The sequence below is a fragment of the Camelina sativa genome, chromosome 2, assembly GCF_030686135.1.
Source record: "Camelina sativa cultivar CO46 ecotype springtype chromosome 2, ASM3068613v1".
In the NCBI taxonomy this organism is placed as follows: Eukaryota; Viridiplantae; Streptophyta; class Magnoliopsida; order Brassicales; family Brassicaceae; genus Camelina; species Camelina sativa.
Window position 1 is genome coordinate 24,122,343 of NC_141881.1, and position 23,564 is coordinate 24,145,906.

Sequence of the window (23,564 nt, forward strand, 5' to 3'; positions counted from 1 at the left end):
AAAAGGATATGTGTCATCATGTGTGTTTGTTACAAGTCGAAACACCACGGTTCTATGTTACGGTTTTTGTTTCTGTATTTGTTAGCAAACTTCGGTTTTCCCCGGTTATTCTACTTGGTTTTTGGTTCGATTCTCCAAGCTGGTGGCATCAATTGTTGTTTATGTATCCTATTCTTGTTGGCACGTTTTGGTGGTACTTGGATTCAGGGTATTCTTTTTGTATTTGTATGAACTATGGAAAGCTTCGGTTTACTCGGTATACCACTCGGTTAAGTGTTCGAATCACAAAACTCTTAAAATTAATTGAATGCCACTTTTAATGATCGATCACTAAACCTAGAAATTTCGTGGTACTTCAACATATATATGATTCACTGATTACATGCAATTCGGATTATATTTGGTCCATTTCGATATAAGTCGGTTTGGTTAGAGAGGATGTGGATTTAGGATTTGGCTTTATGTTGAAGGAGAGAAGTTGGAGAGACAAAAGACAAGTCAAAGGCAAATGCAACGTCCCAGATGTTAAAAAAATATTGAGAGTGTAGATGAAAAGGAGCTGTTTGGTGGTTACAAGACATAACTTTACATCTAAATAAAGTCTTTGAACAAAGACATTGGAGCTTCAACTTCAGAATTTTCTTTTTCAGGACTAATTTCTTCTCTAATTTCGATTGCGACCCTTTCTTTCTTAAATTATTTTTAACCCTCCCTCTCCCAAACAAAAAAGTCTTTAAACGGCCTCTATGAGATACCATAATGAAATCTGTCTTGCATGGTAAGACTCTAAAAATGTATCCATTTTTTGTATTTTCTCTTCTCTATTTTTGTTTTATTTCCATGCTTACATATTCAATAAATTTTTTTTTTTAATATAAGTAAGAAATAGTGATTAAAAGTCATTTCGTCGAGTTAGCGGCTAATTAAGGACAAAAGTTTCGAGATAAGCATTTTTGTAAGATGAGTCAAATTTTTTTTTTTTTTTTATCAACTTGAACATTTCGCATATATATGTTCATAGAGTAGGTTTCATTTTATGCATAATAGAATCAGTAATGTTAAATCCCTAACGTACATGGTGCATAGTTTCATTTCAAAACATTAAATTTTTAAAAAGTTTCAAAAACTAATATTGCATAGTGCATACATACAACTAGATACATAACGTTATTTGTAGATGATAAATAATAATCACACTTATAATAATTAACATATAATTTGGATTCCTCTTAAATACGAGTAATGAGTGAAATAGTTGTAATAGCCATTAATGGAATTGGCTAACCATATCTACGTACCCATTTTTGGGTACTGGCGCGGACGCTAAATGTGGTAAAGTGACTGAAGCAGTGGCGACATAAGCACTTGCCATGGCTGCTACAACCACCCACATCATCCAATGTGTGATAACTAAGAACTTCATAAACAGAGCTTCTCTATAATTAAGCTATAATGAGGAGAATGACCATATTCATTGATGTAATCATGTAAACAACTCGATGCTATTGCTTATCGAGAAGATCATGAAAACTAGCGACTTCCCGACGGCTAATAGACTTATAAAGGGTTCTTCTTGATTGACCCCACCAGGCGGGTTTAGACTGCATGTGAAAGTAACTGATGCAGTCAGGCCGGCCCTGGATGCAATCAAGACCGCAACAATGGTGATTGTACTCCTAGCGTTTGCGAAGCCCTTCAATTGTATCTCAATTTCTTTGTTTGGACTCACTTTACTTTAAACTCTTGCCACTTGCTCTCTTGGATGTTGGATATGGGTTTCACCCAGCCTTAGCAAGCTTTCTTACAGGCCCACTATCGAAACAGTCACCCCAAAAACCCAGGAAGGCAGACCAACTAAAATCCACTTGTCGGGCCGATTAAGCTCCTAGAAGGCCCAATTGGGACGGACAGCCCAATAAATGACGGCCCGAATAAGAACGATCGCCGACTTTACTTGAGGACAATCCCACATCGATCCCGAGGCAGAGAGGTGAAACGTCCCATCAGCTATAAATACCAAAGGAGCAGCTTGCAGAAGGCATTAAGTAACATCGGGCAAGAGTCAGGAGTAAATCCGATTCTAAGCTATAGTTCAGTTAGTCATTTTGAGAAATACAATTCTCTGTAATTAGGCGACCGACTTATAATGGTTATATTGTAATTCGACGATCTTTGACTATCTTAATAAAAGTCCTTTGTTTCACCCTTTCTATTATATCATCCTCGAGTTAGTAGCTACACTAGTTCAACATTTGGTGCGCATCCAGGGAAACAAACAAGGAAAGCTTTTGAAGAAAGTCCAACATCGACGAAGTACATTTTGAGCAATGGCAGAAAGAGAAACGACGGGCAGCGACGGCTATGTGGCGGACACGCCGGACCATCCAGCAGGCCCAAGAGGAGCTTCCAATACCGCCGACCCGGCCCCCGACAACACCAAACGGCTCGATCGGAGAAGGCACCAGCGCCCTCGACATAGGAGCACTAATGCAAAGCATCCTGGAAAAGATCGACGCCCAAGACAGAAAGACAGAGGAACGATTCGCCACTCTCTCTAGCGTCTGTGCAAAACTACAAGAAAATGCCGAACATCCAGACGGCACCGATAGAGCCGATCCCAATAGCGCCGATCAGAACCAGAGCGGGGAATTGGCCGAACTCAAAAGTCAAATGAAGGATGTCACAAGCAAGTTCCACCAAGCAACCAGTGCGGCACCTGATGTAGACCATATGTTGGAGCAGTCCCAAAAAACTCCATTCACTGCGTGAATCCGTCGGGTCGTCGTTCGTCCCGATTGCAAAATAAAGCACCTGCCTCCGTATAAGGGAGATTCGGACCCAACTCACCATTTGACATCCTTCGAGATCGCAATCCATCGTTGCGAGTTTTCCCCGGAAGAGCTAGACGCTGGAAAGTGTCAACTATTCATCAAAAACCTGAGCGGCGACGCCCTCGGCTGGTTCTCCTCTTTGCCGCCTGACTCAATCGACAGCTTCCGTACACTCTCGCTGACCTTCTTGAAACAATACTCGATATTGGCCGTCCCCACCGCGACAATCGCCGATGTCCACAATATCGAGCAAGGGGAGCATGAGCCGTTGCGAACGTTCATGGATAGGTTCAAAAAGATTGCCACACAGGTAAAAGCACCCCATAGCGTTTCGCTTGCAGCCCTTCACAAGGCCCTATGGTACGAATCAGCGTTCCGAAAGGATCTCAAGTTGAACAGATTCCCAACTTTCCAAGATGTCCTCCATCGAGCGGGAGTCCACATTGAACTGGAAGAAGAAAAAGTCATCTACGACAAAAAACACGCTTCTACTGGAATTCAAGTGCCAACTGGCAAAGCAAAAGAGGTATACCACGAACCTCGCCAACACCTCGACAAAGAATACCTCGCGGACAGTAAGAAGCGCGGCGCAACGTACCTCGTCAATGACACCCCGCCAACCCCCGCAGTCAGCTCGTCAGCTATAGTACCGACGACCCCACCAAAAGGGGCAAGAGAAGAGCCTGACCATAACTTGTATTGCGAGTTACACGAATACACCGGGCACTCTACGCAGTCTTGCAGACACTTGCAAAACGCGCTGCTGGGCAAGTACCTCAACGGCGAGGTCAAAGTGGAGTTATGCCAGTACAAGAGTAATGCCCCGCGAGGACGAGGTCGAGGACGCCATGGGCATCAAGGACGAGGTCCAAATAACCATTTCAACAATGGACCAGCACCGAATAACCAGCCCGCAGCTGGCAACCAGGTGGGAGGACAAGAAAACCAACCGGCTGACGCGCCACCACCTCCAGCCCGTCGTAGAATTAACGTCATAAGAGGAAGTCTACCGTATGACCCTAACTGGCCTCGCGCCTTATATCCTGTCCACGACGTCGAGAGAGCCGAACGCGATTGGTTGCCTGGCAGAACACCTATATGCCGATCGTACTCTCCGATCATGTTCGGAGAAGGGGACACTGCCGAGCATCGGACTTCGCCCACTGGACCTGTCGTTGTTGAAATAAACATCGGCGATTGCTTAGTCCCGGATGTGTTGGTCGATACAGGAAGCTCCGTTAACGTCATCTTCCTGAGGGCACTCCCGCAGATAAAGGTCGACCTGCACTTGACCATGCCCGAAGTACAAACCTTGACTGGTTTCGATGGATGCTCTCTTACCTCTTCAGCAACGGTCATGCTCCCAATGAGGGTCGGTGGTACGGTTCACCTCTTTGACTTTGCAGTCGTCGACCGTCCAAGCGTGTATAATGCCATCCTTGGGACGCCTTGGCTCCATAAAATGAAAGTTGTGGTTTCCACCTACCATCAATGTGTTAAATTCCCAACGGAGTTCGGCACTTACACCCTCTACGCCGACCCGACAGCGACCCAATGGTCATCCCGTCGCCACGTTGACATGATAATGGGAGGATTGACAGCATGTAGAGATTCCGTGCGGTCAATTCGCGACTATGTAAAGGCCGGCACAGCTGCGGTCTGGCCAGTCAAAGTCCCACCCTTCGTACCTCCGATCACGTTCACAGCAAACGACTTGGCTGGAGTCAACTTCCCGCACAACGATCCTCTCGTCATCGAATTACACGTTGGAGAGAGTGAAGTAATAAGGATTATGGTCGACACGGGAAGCTCCGTCAACGTAATCTTCCGGGATGTCCTCGACAAAATGGAGGTCAATAATAGAGAAATCAAACCATCGATCAGGCCGCTCACCGGGTTCGACGGAAATTACATGATGACGTCTGGCACAATCAAGTTGCCAATCTACGTATCCGGCATTCCCTCGTGGCACAAGTTTGTTGTGGTCGACAAGCCGGCTGTTTATAACATCATTCTCGGATCCTCCTGGATTCACGACATGCAGGCCGTCGCATCCACTTATCATCAGTGTGTGAAGTTCCCCCTGTCCGGCCAGATATTCACAATCAAGGGCAATCAAGCAGACGCTAGGAACTATTTCGTAATCGAATGCAAGTTACGGAAGGCCGCTGATTTATAGCAATCACAGCAAGCGCTGGACGAGCCGCCAGCACCTAGCCCCGAGGAAATTCTGAGTCACCACCTGCTCGACGAAATCAATATCGACGAGAGTGACCCAAAGCGGTGCGTTGGGATCGGCGCTGATCTCGACCTGGCAATAAGAATTGAACTGGTCCAATTCTTGAAGGACAACGCTTCCACCTTCGCCTGGTCCTTTGACGATATGGTTAGAATCAGCATGAACGTCACAAGTCATGAACTTAACGTCGATCCCACTTATAAACCCGTCAAGCAGAAGCGGCGGAAGCTCGGACCCGAACGGTCTAAAGCAGTAAATGACGAGGTCAAAAAATTGTTAGATGCTGGGTCAATCATGGATGTTAAGTATCCTGAGTGGCTAGCAAACCCGGTGGTGGTTAAAAAGAAAAATGGGAAGAACAGAGTCTGCATCGACTTCACGGATCTCAATAAAGCCTGCCCTAAGGATAGCTACCCGCTACCACATATAGAGAGGCTCGTCGAGGCCACGGCGGGCAATGCATTGCTCTCCTTCATGGACGCCTTCTCAGGATATAACCAAATCTTGATGCACACCGACGACCGCGAAAAAACCGCCTTTATCACAGATCAAGGCACGTTCTGCTACAAAGTAATGCCATTCGGTTGGAAAAACGCGGGAGCCACCTATCAACGTCTTGTCAATAAGATGTTTGCAGACCAATTAGGAATAACTATGGAGGTGTACATCGACGATATGTTAGTCAAATCCGCGAGCGCAAACGATCATGTCGAGCACCTGCGAAAGTGTTTTCAAACCCTGAATAAGTATAACATGAAACTCAACCCGGCAAAATGCTCATTCGGTGTGACGTCAGGAGAATTTCTAGGGTACATCGTCACAAAAAGGGGAATAGAGGCAAACCCAAAGCAAATAAAAGCCATACTCGACATGCCCTCGCCGCGAAACAAGCGCGAAGTCCAACGCCTGACCGGCAGGATAGCAGCTTTAAACCGATTCATTTTGCGGTCAACCGATAAAAGCTTGCCGTTCTACCAATTGCTGCGATCGACGAACAAAGCGTACGAATGGACCGCCGAATGCGAGCAGGCGTTCGTCGAGTTAAAAACTTATTTAACCACCCCCCCCATACTTTCAAAGCCCGAGGAAGGAGAAAAGCTCTACCTATATATCACCGTTTCGGGGTCGGCAGTTAGCGGAGTATTAGTCAGAGACGACCGAGGCGAACAAAAGCCAATCTTCTACGTCAGCAAGACCCTCGACGGGGCTGAGTTGCGTTATCCGAACCTGGAAAAAATAGCATACGCCGTGGTAATTTCAGCTCGTAAGCTCAGACCCTATTTCCAGTCACATACAATCGCGGTCCTGACGAACCAACCTCTGCGGCAAATTCTGCATAGCCCGGGACAATCAGGTCGCATTGCGAAGTGGGCAGTCGAATTAAGTGAGTATGATATCGAATATCTGGGCCGAACTTGCATGAAGTCTCAAGTATTGGCAGATTTCATTGTCGAGCTGCCCCAACATTTCACCTCTCCTACCTCAAGCGAAGAAAACTGGTATTTGTACGTCGACGGAGCTTCGTCGCAGCATGGTTCAGGAATTGGGATTCGCCTAACATCCCTAACTGGAGAGGTTGTTGAGCAGTCGTTCCGCCTTAACTTCACCGCAACAAACAATGAGTCAGAGTATGAAGCTTTACTTGCCGGAATGCGGCTTGCAGCGGGGATCGGCGTAAAAAGGCTTCACGCCTACTGCGATTCCCAGCTCGTCGCAAACCAATACAATGGAGAGTACAGTACCAAATGCGGCCGCATGGACGCATACTTAAAGATAGTAAAGGAGCTCGCAAAGGGGTTCGACCATTTCATGATCGACAAGATACCTCGAAGCGCCAACGCTCCCGCAGACGCTCTGGCCGTCTTAGCATCAACCTCAGATCCGGACCTACGTCGGGTAATCCCAGTCGAGAGTATTTCAGTAAGTAGCATCGACGCTGGGGCTCAAGTTAACATCATATCTGTCGACCCGGCAGAACATGCCGACCTTGACGATGAGGCACAACCTAACCATGAGGCCAAGCCCGCCGCCGAACCCGCGGACTGGCGCCAAGAAATACTTCAGTACATCAATGAAGGAGTAGTCCCGGCAGATAAATGGCAGTCCCGACGCCTTAAATAGAAAGCGGCACAGTACATTATAGTCGAGGGACGCCTTTACCGTTGGAGCGCGGCCGGTATATTACTACATTGCATCTCGACAGAAGAGACCCAGCGAGTAATGCAGGAAACGCATGAAGGAGCCGGAGGAAACCACTCCGGCGGACACGCCTTAGCACTAAAAATCAGGAAACATGGAATATACTGGCCGACTATGGTCAGTGACTGCAAACAGTTCGCCATGAAGTGTGAAAAGTGTCAGAGACATGCGTCCGATATACACGCCCCGGCAGAATTACTCTCAACAACAACAGCGCCGTACCCGTTCATGAGATGGGCAATGGATATCGTCGGACCACTGCCCGCGTCGCACGGCAAAAAGTTTCTTCTTATATTGACTGACTACTTCACCAAGTGGGTTGAGACTGATTCCTATAAGAAAATCCAAGTGAATGAGGTCCAAAATTTCGTGTGGAAAAACATAATATGCCGACACGGATTACCTTACGAAATCGTAACAGATAACGGATCGCAGTTTATATCCAAAAAATTCGATGATTTCTGCGCAAGTTGGCGTATCCGGCTCAGTAAGTCAACCCCGAGGTACCCTCAAGGCAACGGTCAGGCTGAGGCGACCAATAAGACTATCTTAAGTGGCTTAAAAAAGCGGCTCGAAGAAAAGAAAGGCCTCTGGGCCGACGAGCTAGACGGCGTGCTATGGTCTCACCGAACAACTCCGCGAAGAGCATCAGGACAAACACCATTCTCGCTAGCTTATGGCCTGGAAGCAATGGCGCCAGCCGAAGTAAGCGTCGGCAATTTACGCCAGACCATGCTAGTCAAGAACGCCGAGCTAAACGATGAAATGCTCTATGATAGCCTCGACGAGATTGACGAGCTACGAGATCGCGCCTTGCTCCGAATTCAGAATTACCAGCAGGCGGCAGCTCGTCATTATAACAAAAAGATCAACCTGCGATCCTTCAGCGAGGGAGACCTCGTTCTACGCAAGGTGTTCGAACACACCGCCGAGCTCAATGCTGGTAAGCTCGGTGAAAAATGGGAAGGGCCGTACCAAGTGTCCAAAATTGTTCGCCCGGGAGTTTATGAACTAATTACCATGTCCGGCGAAGCTATTCCGCGATCCTGGAACGCTGGCAACCTTAAGCGCTACTTCTATTAAGAAATTTATACATTACGCATATTATATTTCTGTTTCCATCTAGGAGTATTTAATATCTATGTAATTTGAACTACGATCGGCTTGATCCTTTTTTTTTTAAAAAAAAAAAAAAAAAGGGTACGTAGGCAACCTGAAAAGGTGCAGCCACTACTTATGAATGCAATTTTCTTTGAAAAATCCCTGCGTTCCTTTTATTAAGCATATTGTCTTGCAAAAATCGACAAATATCATACAAGCAACAAAGAAAACAAAAAAATACATCCAAACAAGGTCGGCAATTTGGCCAGTTGTCCCGACTAAAACAAAATAATAATAAATTGCACTCCACGCGAAGTGTAAATCGTAAGCCGAGCTCCAACCATTGCTCGCAAATAAACCAAGGCCGACAAGCAAAATAAGCCGTCACCAGCGCGCAATCTCTTCGGTTCCAAGGTAGGGAATAAGCCGACCTTTAATACGCGAACCCAACGCTTCTCGCTCCCAAAATCTAACAGCCGCATCCTGAAAAGCAGACAAAAAAACGGTTCCGAACAAAGACTTTCGGCTCGACACAATAAGATGAGAGACGTCTCACTGTTGAGGATAACCCAAACATAACATAAACACCTGAAAATAAAACCCGCCGAGCGGGTAAAGCGTTCAACAAAAAATACGACCAACCGTAATACAAAAGTTTGGAGAATAGTAAGTAACCCAACACACGGGTACCAAAAAAAAAAAAAGAGAAGGAAACGGTTCATCAACCGATAAAGACATATAATACGCCGAGCACCCTCAGCGACTCTCACGGACTCTACGGCTGTAAACACGAACTCGGTCACGGAGCCAGAAAGGCATCGCACGGAACTTCCCGAACCCAAATCGCTCCCAATCCTCTGGCCCAGCCTCCAATTTCCGCATCCCCATCTCGAGGTCCATGATCTGCTTGACCAGAAACTCATGCTGGCGACGGTAGGCCCGGTGCTGAATCTCGATCTACCAATAACAAGAAAGAAAAAAGCAAAATAGTTAGAAGGTCAAAACTAGACAGTAGAAAGCTCAACATGATGAACTAACCGTCCTAAACCAGCCAACCGCCAAACGCCTTTCGTCGGGACTCAAGGACTGAAGGAACTCCACCGGAATCTCAGCAACACCCGGCACGAAGTTCCGCGGCAGTGGTCGAAACGGTGGTGACGCAGCAGCAACTGGTGGGCTTCTCCACGGAAAGAACAGATTGTTAGGACGAGCTTCAATGAATCGACCTGACCTATCACTAGGCTGAGCCGGATCGACACGAACTGGCGACGGAGAACGGCCAGTTCGAGGACGACCGAAAACAATCCGTTCACTGCGATTCACCGGAACCCATTCCCCCGAGTCATCGGAGCTACTCATGATCGAAGCGGAGAAGGAGGAAGGAGAGTATGAAGCAAGGAAAGATTGTCAGCAAACTGAAATAAAGAAAAGATGAAGAGAAGGTTGCGTGATCCACTTTCGCCCACCCATGCCTCCCTTTATATTGCAAAGACAAGGCAGAAATGAAACGACACGACGGTTAACTAGACGCCCGTCCACTTTTCCGCATTTAATGCACCTCCCTCCCCAGCCAACCGTCGCCTCGCAATAAAAATCGCGCCACACGCAACATCCGCATGCGGTAATGATGAGAAACGCCTTGGAAAAGCAATTCACCATTTAAACCAAACAATTAATACAGCGAAGCCGAAGGGTCCAAGAGTTGCAGCCACTTAGTGCATTAACGCCCTAGCTCGTCAAAAAGGGGGGGGGGGACCATGGCAAATCTTAATTTTGCCTAAGTCTCGCCCCAGCTCGTCAAAAAGGGAGGGACTATGGCAAATCCTAACTTTGCCTAAGTCTCGCTCCAGCTCGTCAAAAAAGGGGGGGACCATGGCAAATCCTAATTTTGCCTAAGTCTCGCCCCAGCTCGTCAAAAAGGGAGGGACTATGGCAAATCCTAACTTTGCCTAAGTCTCGCCCCAGCTCGTCAAAAAAGGGGGGGACCATGGCAAATCCTAATTTTGCCTAAGTCTCGCCCCAGCTCGTCAAAAAGGGAGGGACTATGGCAAATCCTAACTTTGCCTAAGTCTCGCCCCAGCTCGTCAAAAAGGGGGGGACTACGGCAAATCCTAACTTTGCCTAAGCCTCGCCCCAACTCGTCAAAAAAAATATGTAATAAACTGCAAGGATAGAACTTCGCAAACTTAGCAACCGTTACCATCATTCACAACCAAAAGGGAGGGGGAATTAATAAACCACCCTCAAAGTATTCAAGTCATACTCAAAAAAAAACGGGGACGCAAAACATAAATAAGTCTTAAACGATAAGAGCCACAAACGGCATAGTTTCAAAGCCTCGCAGGGCCTATTCCGGCACAATTTCACCCTCGCCTTCAGGGGCGATGACTGGAGCAGGGGCTAGCGGATCCCTCACGCCTGCATCACTGACAAGCCCAGCAATTTGAATGCTACGACCTTCAATCCCTTCGGAAATCGGAGCCACAGCGGCATCCGCCAAAGCAAGGCCGGTCACAATGTCCAGTTTCGGTGTTTCATGTCTCGTCACCTGTGTCTCAGCATTGGGAGCCTGTTCTTCAATGTCGGGCAGATCGGGTTCCGCAACCTCGGCAGTAGCAGACGGAATGTTCGAGCCATATTCGTCAAAATCGACGATCTCGTCATAGCCAGGAATACGCCGAGGGTTAGCCGCAACACGCTCAGCGGTCGGAGTCACCACGTACCCGTCATTAACAAGCGGGGTGATCTCAATGCCGTCCACAACATTGTCCCAAAATGCCGAGCCGTCAGTGATAAATTGGACCACCTTCGCAGGAATTGGGCAACCATCAGCCACAAGGTCCTCAACCTGCTTTAAGATACCATTCGCCTGAGCCTTCATCATCATTGGATTAAAAGCCCGCCTCACGTCCCAGATATGCTGACGATTCTGGTCCAACCGTTCGCGGTAAAAATCCCTCACCTCGCGACGTATTTCCTCGTCTCTCTTCTCGACCGCAGCCTTCAGTTGATGATCATATTCTTCAGCAGCCCGTTTGACGGAAGTTTCCAGGCGAGTGATGTCGGCACAAGAACGTTCCAATGACCCCTGCATTTGGCGATTCTCCTCCTTCAGATGATCAAACTCTCGCCAAGCCTTAGTCGATTCAGATCGATACTTGCTGACCTGGTTCTGGCAATCCTTTAGTCCAGCCTCGGCAAAGGCAGTCTCACGTTCGGCAGCCTTCAGTCTGCGCTCGTAGCGACAAACCATCAAGTACATTGAGCTCGCAGACTGAGGCAAAACCAAACAAAGTTAAAAAAAAAAAAAAAAAAAAAAAAAAAAAGAAATATATATATATATATATAAAGAAGAGAAGATGAACCTGGAGATGATGCCGAGCCCACTCGTCGAATGCATCATCCTCCTTCAAGTCCCCCTCAGAGCGATCACCCGGCACTTTGGAGACCTCACGAATGAGAGCACCACATTCCCGTTTGTTAGAAAGGAAAGGAGTGTCCTTCGCATAGCGGAAGTTGACAAAATAGGAAGGCTGGACGCCTTTATCCTTTGGGTCTAGCGAGGAGGTCCTAGGCCTTTTAAACGCAACGACCGCATCAGAACCAGGTGGAGCCTCGTTGCGCTTACCAGAGTCCCCCGCCGGGTCAGGCAAATTTTTCGAGGAAGAACGGTCCTTTTCAACCGTGAGGTCGATAGGAACGATATCCTTATCCCGCCGAGCAGCCTCACTGTTTTTCCCCTTATCTCGCGAAGCCTTGTTACCATCTGAGGATCGGCCACCCGAGGTACCCCCAACGCGAGAACCCTGAATGGACGATTGGTCAACCAGACTCTTCTTCAGAGCCAACTGCAGCTCCTTCTCTTCTGCGGCATTCTTCTTCTTCGAGACCGGCTTGCCGGAGTATTTGGGAACACCCAGTTTCACCATCCCCGCTTGACTCACACCTCCTATCATCGTAAACCAGGATCCTCAATAAAATATAAATGATAAACTGGTCGAACCAAAACCGGCAAGCACAACAAAACAATACCTTTCGATGGTTTCCTGCCCCTAGTTAGATCTAGCTGCGGAATAGTCCTCCAGTCAAGAACCGTTTGCCTCCTTAGAAGATCGCGAACCTCAAAGAAATCAGGAGTCGGTGGGTCAGCAGACTTATCAACCAAATCTGAAGATCAACAAAAACAAAGACAGTTAGCAATCATCAACGGGAGCAAAAGGAAAAGGATAAAGGATCACCCAAGAAACTACCAGGGGACAAATTCCATTCAGTCTTATAACCTATCGACACATCCTCTACCAAGGCATCATCGACCTTAGCATAGAAGTATCTGTTCAGCCAAGTATGGGTTTTTGACGGAGGATGATCCATCAGCTTATATCCAGGCGTGGCACTAGCATAGCAAATGCCGTTAAAACCCTTCTGCCTAGTAAAACGCATCATATCCTCAACAAAGTAGGCGGTCAATTTGACCCCGCACTGGTCAGCAAGGTGCTTAAGACCAATCATGTTACGAATAGTATGGACGGTAAGCTGCGTGATAGCGATCTGACGACGCCAACAATACTCCATCATGAAGGCTGGAATCAGAAAGCGGAGACCACCCTTAGTAAAAAATGGTTCATATAAACTAATAAACCTGTCAGGGCACTTAAATACGCGCTCCTCAAGAGTCGGACATACAACAGAAACGCGCAGGGGGGAATTACAAAAGTCAATCATCGCGCAGAGAGAGTCGGCATCACAAAGTGACTTTCCCAAATCAAAAGGTGCATCCGGGTAATCAGTCCCTTCGCCAATCTCGATCTCATCCTCGAGAGACACGTTATTGGACGAGTGGCCAGATCCGGCTTCGCCACGGGAGCAGGGCGAATCGAGATAACAAGATCTGTCAGGACTAGAATTGCCCGCCTCAGGTTTGACTGGATTTCTGGAAGATGCAAGGAATCCCGGATCAACTCTGAGTATCGGAGAACGACCCGGCGATTCTACTCTCCTACTTCGCCTACGAAGCCTAGACGAATATGCCGAAACTCCGGAATCGGACGAGTCGGCAGCCTGCACCGACGGACCAGCCTCAGAGGAACCAGTAGGCGAACGCTCGTTCAAAAATTCCTCACAAGAACCCGACATCGAATTCGAATCGACAGTTACAACAACAAACCCGATCGGGAGAAAGTATAAGCTACACTAAAAATCTAAAAGATAACTAAGGAAGAAGAAAAAAAAAAAAGAGAAAGGTTCCAACGAAAGAGAGAGAAGGGTTACCTCGATTTTTGCGGCTGGAGAAGAACTGAAGAGGGCACCCCAAAAAGTCTCCTTTTATAAGCCGCGGAAAAAGAAACCCTTAAAGTAGCAATGGGCGCGAAACGACGCAACCCTAGGAAATGACGTTCCAGTTTTCCTCTCCTCGACAGAGTATAATAGATCGGGCCAACGTTTCGATAATGAGCCAGACTTAATATTTCCCGAACAAGCTCATTGGCCCAAGGCTGACCACAATGAACTAAGGGGGGGGACAATTGTTGGATATGGGTTTCACCCAGCCTTAGCAGGCTTTCCTACAGGCCCACTATCGAAACAGTCACCCCAAAAACCCAGGAAGGCAGACCAACTAAAATCCACTTGTCGGGCCGATTAAGCTCCTAGAAGGCCCAATTGGGACGGACAGCCCAATAAATGATGGCCTGAATAAGAACGATCGCCGACTTTACTTGAGGACAATCCCACATCGATCCCGAGGCAGAGAGGTGAAACGTCCCATCAGCTATAAATACCAAGGGAGCAGCTTGCAGAAGGCATCAAGTAACATCGGGCAAGAGTCAGGAGTAAATCCGATTCTAAGCTATAGTTCAATTAGTCATTTTGAGAAATACAATTCTCTGTAATTAGTCGACCGGCTTATAACAGTTATATTGTAATTCGACGATCTTTGACTATCTTAATAAAAGTCCTTTGTTTCACCCTTTCTATTATATTATCCTCGAGTTAGTAGCTACACTAGTTCAACATTGGATCTTCTTCAACTCAACGAATACTTGGATTTCAAGATTTCCAATTTCTCGATCACACCTAAGAGCGATAGCTGGGAAAAAATCTTTACCATCTTTGTTGAGAAGGTCAAACTTTGCAAAACCTTTCTTTTTCTTGGTGGTGACTTCTATTTTTGTTTCATTGATTATGTTAATTTATCAGCTGTGAAAAATTATGTCATTAATTTAAAATTATTAATTAATATAATTCATTAAGATTGGAAAAATGATATATGGGAATCATTTGGGAGCTTCTAATAAAATATACAAAAATACAAATAGTAGGTTATAAAGATAACTAAAGATAATAAATAAAAAATGTATTAGTTTCTTATAAAATATGATAAACTTAAAAATCCAATCTCTGAGAAACTGTCATGTGTTTCAGAATCTTTTGACAAGTGTCATACTATTAAATTTAAAGATATATATTCTATTAACAATTATACAGTATTAAATATGAATTCAATTTCATATTTTTTGGATCTTTTATTTATATTAATAGAGTATTATATAATGTATCAAATCTTTGCAAGGAATTTGAAAAACCATATGAAATTTTAGAGTTTGTATTAAAATTTTATACAAAAGATTTTTTTTAGTGAACTAACATAATGCTAACGTGACAACAAAAAAAATTGTTTGAAATCTGAGAGTGACAGAATGCTTATCTTATTTTTGGATTTTTTTGTATTATGCGATAATGTTGATGATTTATAAGATTGCTATATTTATTTACTCTTATAAATTTGAAGATTCCACATCTGGTAATTTTTGATTTTTTTTTTGTTATGTGTGGTAATGTTTTTATGAGATGATGATGATGATTTTTGGAAATTAAATCTTTTGTAGTATTTTTGGAAAAAACCTTAAGTGTGGTATTTTGAGGAATTTCTCTTCTCAAAAATTCTCATTTGAAAATCGATTATATATATCTCTTACTTTTAATATTTTATTGATTTATTCATATGAGAACAAAGAAGTTCTTTGAAAATCTTGCATTGTGCTTGCTCTTAGATTTATTTTTGATCTTTTTATTTCTTTGCTAAAAACCTAACTAAGAGCCTAAAAACCAAATGATTAGTTTTATTTGCCGATGTAGTTTTTTTTAGATTATACATTTTTCACCTGATTAAACCAAATGGTTTAAATTTAATTTATATGCTCACATATTAGTTATATATATATGTGTGTGTGTAAATAATGTAGTTAATGACATGTTTAATGATCTTATACATGCAACTTTACAAAAAAAATCATTGATAAATTAAGAGCTTGTTGCAGAATAATAGGGGGGCATTTGCTTAGCAATGCAAATTATTTACCCCCTCATTCCCATGGTTTAGACATTCATGCATATTGTAGTAGTCTGTTTTTGGTAAAGTCTACAAAACAATACGGAGATAACTCCGACCTTGAAATAGTGGAAAAGAATAGAATTGTTGAAAATGCGTATGGACAGACTTTTGATGTGGAGTATATATCCCATATATTTATTGTATCCAAAGTTGAAGGAGAATTTGATAGCTACAAGACTAGAGTGATGAGAATAGTCGTTGTGGACAATGAACATAGTTAAAGTCTTTTTATATTACTAGGGATTATACCGCGCTACGCGCGGTTTTTTAGTACATTTTGTTTTGTGAATTATTTTTAAGGTTTTGTTATTTGATATTATATTTTGTATTTTGGTTAATGATTTATTTATTTGTTTATATTTGAGTTAGTTACTAATATCAGATTTGTAGTTTAATTTATGTTTACAATGTATTTTCATATTTGAGTATTAAGAAATTTTCAAATTTTGTTGAAATTGTAAGATTAAGTTTTTCTTGAGCATTAGTTTTACATGGTTTTAAATTTGGTATTTATAAATTTTGCATAACAATTTTACATGGTTGAAAAACATGTTTATGAATGGTATTAAAAATATTAGATTTTTATTAGTGTTTTAAAAAAAAGCCAGTTTTTTTGTTTCTATTTGTTAATTTGTAAATTTAGGTAACAGCAATAGGGATTTATATTATATATATATATATATATCATGGGTCTCCATGATTATGATGATAGTTAATAGTTTCAAAAGTCTTAACTGAAAAAAATAAAATTTAATTTGAACTATCTCAATTGCAACATATCAATTTTTTTTGGCATTGTTTTTGTTTTCGTATACTCTTTAGATATGAAAATGTTTCTAATTTTAGAAGAGGTCGTCATCATCTTTAAGTCTCTCGCTCTCTGTCTATCTCTTCTTTTCTTAATTGGGTGGGGGATTTATTAAATGAAACCAGATAATGATGATTAGAATAAAACATCCCTCCCTCTCTTGGTTCTTTCCTCTAATTTTTTTTTTCTCTACATTTCCTTATGTGGCTAGGTCTCGTCTCATCTACAACAATGGTGATTGTTTTGCAATTTTTAGTCTCTCTCTCATTCGTCTTCGTAAAATTCATATTCACTTTGTGGGTTTTTTTCTTTCGTTTTGTGATTTCATTGATCCATTTTTTATTTTTGTTTTCAGATTTGAAGATGACCCAAAATTCGCTATTATTTAATTAGGACAACGACAATATGTATCTGATTCCTCCGTCTTAGTAGATTTGCAGACAACAACAACAGATATAAAAAAGTAAATATTTCTTTTTAAAAATTCTTTTCAATTGCATCTCTCATCTTAATCGATTGGTGTTTGTAATGGTTTATCAGAATTGAATTGAGTTGAATTGGAACAGGAGCTAAAAGATGGAATCGGATCTGGGGAAGCTCTTCGTTGGTGAAATTTCTTGGGCTACAGATGAAGAAAGGTTAAGCGACTATTTTTCGCAACTACGGTGATGTTGAGAAGCTGTGATCATAAGAGATCGTGCCACTCGACGTGCTCGTGGTTTTGGTTTCATTGTTTTCGCTGATCCTTGTGTTGCTGAGAGAGTCATCACGGTTAACAAAGACATCAACAATGGTAAAAAATTTCGATTTATTTTCCTTCCCATTACTGTATCTGTGATTTGTTGTTTGATCACACAGTGCGAATCAGGAATTAACGAAGATAGGTTGTTATTTGTAGATTTATCGAAGACAGCGGGAGATTGTACAAATAGATTTTATACTATGTCACGAAACTGAAGCTTTAAATTGGAAATCAAATAGATATGTAAGAGAATAGAAACTTGATGTCATAGCTTGTAGATTATCTTTATGATAGGGTCTACACCATAGTACGCCTACATATAGGGCAATTATGTTTTTCATACAACCATGGAATTATACACTCATGGTGATAGATGTGTTTGCAATTGAGATTGTTCATATCATTGCGTCCTTTGAATGTTTGTAGTTGCAACAAAACCTCCAACTATGTCTTCCTTTAGGTCTGCAGTTGAACCTCCTCCTGACACAGTTTTGATACGGTTTGAGACTTCATTTTCTGTGTCTATGATATACATTTGCAAATACTTGGGGTTCTCTCCGGGCATGGGTAGAAGGGATCCTATGCGGTGATAGACCTGGCCATGTATTCTGAAAACTGGTGGGCCAGTTGCATAGGTTACACTGTGATCTATTTGTGCTCCCATTGACGTGAATGCAAGGATGGCATTGTAGATTCGTATATTCATACGGAACGTCAAGCTATTGGCATGTAGATATTCCAAATACTTTGGAGTTTCTTTTATTGGGGGGAGTTTGACACGGCCTTGTTGACAACATATTGTGAAGATTGGCTCTCCAGTGGTTGGATCGGTGCCTGTTTTTTCTGAATACCAGACCAAAGCTTTACAATGGATGCACTCTAGGATTGGGTTTTTCTCTGCTAATGAATCTGTAGTGGAGGTAATTGTGAATTATTTTATTAGTACAGCTTGCTCGGTTACAGAGAGAAACGAAAAAACCATCTCTAAGCGGATTCAATATTAACTTCGTAATATTATGAGTTAGAGGTGAGGTGAAGAAGACTGACCTTGAAGTTGTTTTCTCTGTTGTCTTGTTAATTGTTGGGAACTTGTAGTAGGACCTGTGGTTTTTTTATAGGTTTGTTAGTTTGGTGGTTGTAAATTTCTTTTTTTGTTTTGTTAGGGATGATAGAGTACCTTTTTTTATTTTGGTCAATCTTTTTGACAAAAGTATAGCCTGTCTCATTGTTTGTGCATTTTTACTCCTAACTGCAGAAGAGATTAGAAAGCATTTTGTGATTTTGTAATATTGTATAATGTAAGTACAATGGGTACATCGATATGAGGAAAGAGTTTGGATGGTTACCATATTCTGAGCATCTCTCACAGCCACCTATAGTTTTTTTGGAAAATGTGTTTGCAATTATAAATGTTAGTATAATAACATGTTGTGTGTTTTACTGTATCTCCTTAGGGATGTAAGAAACTTACATTCATAGTACTTAGTAGTAGGTGGATGATTAATTTGGTTCCCTTGTTTTGGTGTGACTGCATAAAGAGTTTGTAAATTCTTTTAAGGTAGGACATTGGCTAGATATAGTATACACGAAATAAGTCCTAAAAATGTACCTTTCTTCCTTCTTTGTGACTGTGTTGTGTTTTTTTTGGTGGCAGGTTTTTTGTAGTTGCTGCTTGAAGAACTTGAACCGACCAGTTGAGTAGATGATTGCCGTTGTTTTTGATCCCATCGTTTAGAAAGCATGATTGCTTTCCTCATAGAGTGCGAGGTGTTGTAACTGGCTGTATATCAAATCAAGGTATTATAATATTTTGATTTTTGAGAAAATCCTTTTCTACTATTTTAATTTTTGACATTTATAGGTGACTAAGTTTGGCTGTTGTGATTTAGGGTTACCAATTTTGCAGCAGTTGATGCATCCACCTGTATTTCAGAATATATGCATTTCAATTAGTATAGAGTTGAGTGGCCGTTGTTTTTGTTGGTAAAGTTTAATAAGGACATTACAATGATAACCAATGGTTGCTGGTGTTCCTGCAGGTATTGGCAAGTGTTTGGACTGGCGTGGTCGTTTTGTTTGCCCTGTGAGATAAAAATTAGTAGGGTTTGGAAGGATTACGGTGAAGTATTTACTTGCATATTTGAAGTTCTAAGATATTTGGTGGATTTAAGATTACCATGTAGCTGGTCGTTGGAGTCTGTTTCTTGATGTTGTCTCTTTTTTTAACTTGCATTACACATTGGTCGATCTATTTGCAAAGTTGGCCAAAACCTGGAAACATACAATAAAGTTCAGAGTTTGTAAAACTATCTTCTTAATGCTTTGCAGTGAATAACTTTTGAGAAGGAAAATGGTCTTATTAGCATGAACTGAAATGTAGTATAGGTAGGGATGGATATTGCGGAGAGAGAAGGAAGTGGGATTTTTAGGCCTTTGTATTTCTGTTTGTTTGTTTTTCTCCCGAGAAAATATATTTGTTTGGATGTTTCAGTTTCCGTTAGTCAGGACTGTAACTGTGTATATTGAATGTGAGATTTAATTAAGAGTGGGGTAGATATTATTATTTTTTAGTGTACGTTTCTCTTACTCTTCAATCGTTTCGATTATACAACATGATAACGCTTACTGAGCGAGTCTGACTCTGTTTTTGCTGGTTTTTTTTTAAGTAATTGGGTGTAATTTTTAAGAGATGAGACGTTTATGAGTTTGGCCTTTATTTGTGCAGAGTTATAGAATTTTCATGAGTGAAATAGAATTTTAAACTACTTTATGTAGTATCTGAACTCTTGTTGGTGTGGGCGTTCTCAACACAAACTTGTGGGTGTATCTCTACACAGACACAAAGTAGTAAAGCCAAGTTGGATCTTACTTTGTAATTGTAATAAATTTTTGGCAATAGCAAAACATTAAAATGTTTGTTTCAGTGTGAAGAAACATAGTAGTTCCCATTGAACTATAGACTTAGATTAAATGCGAGACTCATATGGTAATAAGAAGCAAAAGTTTTAGATGATAAGTGGAAGAGAAGGGTAGACTTTGAAATAAGCAGGAAATTGAAAACTCGTTAATAAAAGCTGGTGGGGTTTGCACGTCAAGGGTATTATGAGATTTGGTCACGGATTTAGGTGTTGTGGCGTTGGCGTTTCTCGGTCTTGTTGTTATTGTTGTCTTCCAGTTGTAAGTGCTCAAACTTCTTCTTCGACATTCCACTTGAAGCATTTGTAGATTGTCCGGGTTTCTTTCCTCCCATATCTCCTTCAATGTCTTTCTCAGATGGCTTGCTATGGATGTTAATATTATCCTCCACTATACGGTTGACTGTGAAAGTTTGACGGGTTGCCCTGAAATTGTATTCTGTCAGCTTAACATGAAATTTGCATGAGCGAAGAACAATGTCTAGGATACATTGTGGTGTCTTCTTGTTAAATTTTCCAGAGTCGTCTGAATCATCACCCTAGTAATAATTTGATAACATGGTTAGCATTTGATTTATGGTTTTATATTTTCTTTTTTTGTTTGGTAAATTATCTTAAATAATTACCTCAGGGAATTCAAGTGAGAAAACTTCTGCAGCTCTTCTTCCGAGAAAGTTTAACCCTTCACGGTAAAAAATGACAAAGGTTGCGACGTCGTTGTTATAAACTCTGAGGTTTCAGCAATGTCGGCGTCAAAGAAGACGCGAGAAGCAGATGTTGAGGTAAGTGTGACAGCACCTACGTAGAGGATGGTGTAAGTTAGTTGGTTTTTTTTGGTAGTATAGAAGTATGATATAGATTGTGTACCTCCCAAAAATTTTGCATTGGCAGTGGTGAGGAGCAGAACATTTGGTTTTGACTTACTGGCATTCCATCTTGTACGGAAATTTGCAGCAATGATATCCCAGAGGTAAATACGAATTGTTTCGCCACTGTTAAGAAGTAGATTGTAAAGAGTCAGTTGGGAATTATTTGATCAACATTTATACAAATAAAAGTATGTGAGACCGTACTCTCTCATGAGGAGGTGCAAGAAGATTCTGTCCTTAGACTTCCCGTGGGCAGTTCTTGGTGCTTCAACATTTGTAGTAGTGTCTTGTAAGTTGTCCCCAGTAATGAGACGAATTTGGCCAATGACATCTACATTTAAACAACATATAACAATCAGATTAAGAATTAGATTTTTAAATCAAAGAGTCTAAAATATGTTTAAGTAGAGAAAGCGTTTCTTACCATAAAGCTCACCGTTTCTGTCAACGATGGATGCAAAATCATTGAAAGGTCGGAGCCTAAATTTCTGAGAAACAATTTTGTGGTCTCCTTTAGTAACTTCTTGCAATTCGGTTTGATTGGAGAAAGATATGCCGTATTTGTGATCAGAAACTTTGAAAAGTTTCTTGCACGGGATGATTATGAATTTGTTGATGGTGTAGACTGAATTAGCTTTCAGGAAGACTTCATACCGACTGATCCTGTTTGCAGGTATGAAGGCTTGGATTGTTGTTGCCTGGTGGGAAATGCCGTAGTTAGCAAATGCTTTATTTAAAAATATGGTAGATGTGCGCAAGGACATAAGGGATTTCATTACTTACCTTTTCATCTATCAGTAACAGTTCTAGACAAATGAGAAGGTTGCCTCTAGTGTGATTGCGAGCCTCCCAGAAGTGGATTAATCTGAATAGAACTTCTTCTTTGCAGAAAGTGCCTTCAAGGGTGTCGAATGTTCTGTTTTTTTATTTTTTTCACAGGGATGGAAATAGATGCTGATGCCATGGCTGGTTTTGAAGGTGGTTTGACAAAGGTGTAGTGGTGATGGTTTCATTACGGCGGTGGTGGTTTTATAGGGTATGGGAAGTGAAGATAGTAATGAAATTATAATGGTCATTTAAGTGTAAGGAGAGTGGGGGATGAAGTAGTTTTAGTGGAAATAGTGGTCTTCATTGGCCTCTAGGAAGCTGAATAGATTTGAGATGGTGGCTGTTAATTGCTGAAAGTAGGGCTTACGGCGTAAGCCTTACGCAGAGAAGAAGAGAAACAGACCTTCGGATGATGATGAATTCATTACGATTGCAGAAACTGTGTAATCGTGAATGTGATGTGTGCATAAGCCCAAAACTTAATTGGACCTAAAAGCCCGATATATCTCACTCGAGAGTGAGTGGGTTTTTTTAATTTTTTGTTCTTTTTTATTTAGTTGTGGAAGCATAATTTATTGTATTTGTAATTTAATTATTAAGTTTTTGAGAAATTTGTAAAGAAAAATTAAAGACATAGAGGAATTAGATTTGAGAACTGCTGAGGTGGCTTCTTGATAATGCTTCACTTTTTGCTTAGGTGGACACTCTTAGAGGGCTCAATATGTCCCTTTTATTAGTAGTAATTTAAATTAGTATTAGTTGATATATATGCAAACAGGAGGATGACTAACTATAACACAGGAACACCTAACTATTGTATTTGATTACGTAGAGAAAACCAGAGTAGCCACGGGAGTTGGAAAAAAATTATATTAATAGTCCTGGAGAAAGATCAATTAATTAAACACATGATCATTACAGATGAAAATGAATTTTCAGAATAATAGAGAAAGATTAGAGATACAATAACCAACGGTTTCTTACGCAAACTATGAAGACAGCAAAGAAGTTGAAGACGAGAGGTGTGAATCGTGTTTTGCGCTATCTAAACTGGAATAAAAGGTTCTAAAATAATTGAACCGTGAAACCCTATACTTTTTTCCCCAAAAAATCAAGTAGATTACTTTGAACCGCTAACCGGCCGGGTCAACTGGTTCACTGGGTCGCGGGTTAATTGCGGTTTTTTTTGGGTTTTGCCGGTTTTATTACTACCGGTTATTAGCACTATACCCGAACCGATGAAGTCTCCGGGTCGCGGGTTAACCGGTCAGACCGGCCGGTCCGGGTCGGGCATGAAAACATTGGTTGATACTATAAAAAAATTAGTATGATTAAACAAATTATGAGAGTTGAAAAAACTAATTATTTATTTCATAAAATAAATATTTGTCACGCACACAAATCAAAACATATCACACTTGTAATCTATATATATAAAGTTACATTTTCCTCTCTTCTCGTGCAGCCACCTCATCCACTTATTCTGTATAATTTGGCTTAATTTTCGATACATATCCAATAACCATTTTCTTCTCTTTCGGGCCTAATCTCTTTTCTCAGGCCCAATTTATTATGGATACATTTTTTATTTGCCCTTGAAATCAAACCCTTCCCCACGACACTCCTCTCCGCCGTCCTCCGA

At 41.9% G+C, this 23,564-nt stretch overlaps 3 protein-coding genes and 1 long non-coding RNA gene across 19 annotated transcripts; 1 reads left to right on the forward strand and 3 right to left on the reverse strand.

Annotated features, from left to right (window-relative positions):
* Positions 1-8,754: 8,754 nt before the first annotated feature.
* On the reverse strand, positions 8,755-9,729 carry LOC147949142 (uncharacterized). The gene is made up of 3 exons (XM_087470197.1): positions 9,409-9,729; positions 9,166-9,327; positions 8,755-8,853 (listed from the first exon to the last, which is right to left on the reverse strand). Exons 1-3 carry the CDS (start codon positions 9,727-9,729, stop codon positions 8,755-8,757), a joined length of 582 nt encoding a protein of 193 aa, XP_087326323.1.
* Positions 9,730-10,717: 988 nt separating this feature from the next.
* On the reverse strand, positions 10,718-13,503 carry LOC147949143 (uncharacterized). Its single transcript, XM_087470199.1, has 4 exons — positions 12,621-13,503; positions 12,403-12,537; positions 11,736-12,319; positions 10,718-11,644 (listed from the first exon to the last, which is right to left on the reverse strand). The coding sequence occupies exons 1-4, from the start codon at positions 13,501-13,503 to the stop codon at positions 10,718-10,720; spliced, it is 2,529 nt and encodes an 842-aa protein (XP_087326325.1).
* A 3,107-nt stretch (positions 13,504-16,610) lies between these two features.
* On the forward strand, positions 16,611-19,616 carry LOC104730968 (uncharacterized). Of its 16 annotated transcripts, none has more exons than XR_015582242.1 (7): positions 16,611-16,802; positions 16,924-17,031; positions 17,135-17,361; positions 17,467-17,553; positions 17,771-18,230; positions 18,965-19,107; positions 19,350-19,616. It is a non-coding gene; the product is annotated as an uncharacterized LOC104730968 (long non-coding RNA). The 16 variants fall into 16 exon arrangements; XR_015582270.1 differs by lacking the exon at positions 17,771-18,230 and adding an exon at positions 19,200-19,269; XR_015582250.1 differs by lacking the exon at positions 17,467-17,553 and adding an exon at positions 19,200-19,269.
* A 563-nt stretch (positions 19,617-20,179) lies between these two features.
* LOC104755055 (uncharacterized) lies at positions 20,180-22,015 on the reverse strand (the record flags this gene model as incomplete). Its single annotated transcript, XM_010477380.2, has 6 exons — positions 20,180-20,764; positions 20,852-21,023; positions 21,093-21,217; positions 21,299-21,425; positions 21,519-21,792; positions 21,878-22,015. Coding segments are annotated over 5 exons (786 nt in total), but the record flags the coding sequence as incomplete, so codon positions are not given.
* Positions 22,016-23,564: the final 1,549 nt, after the last annotated feature.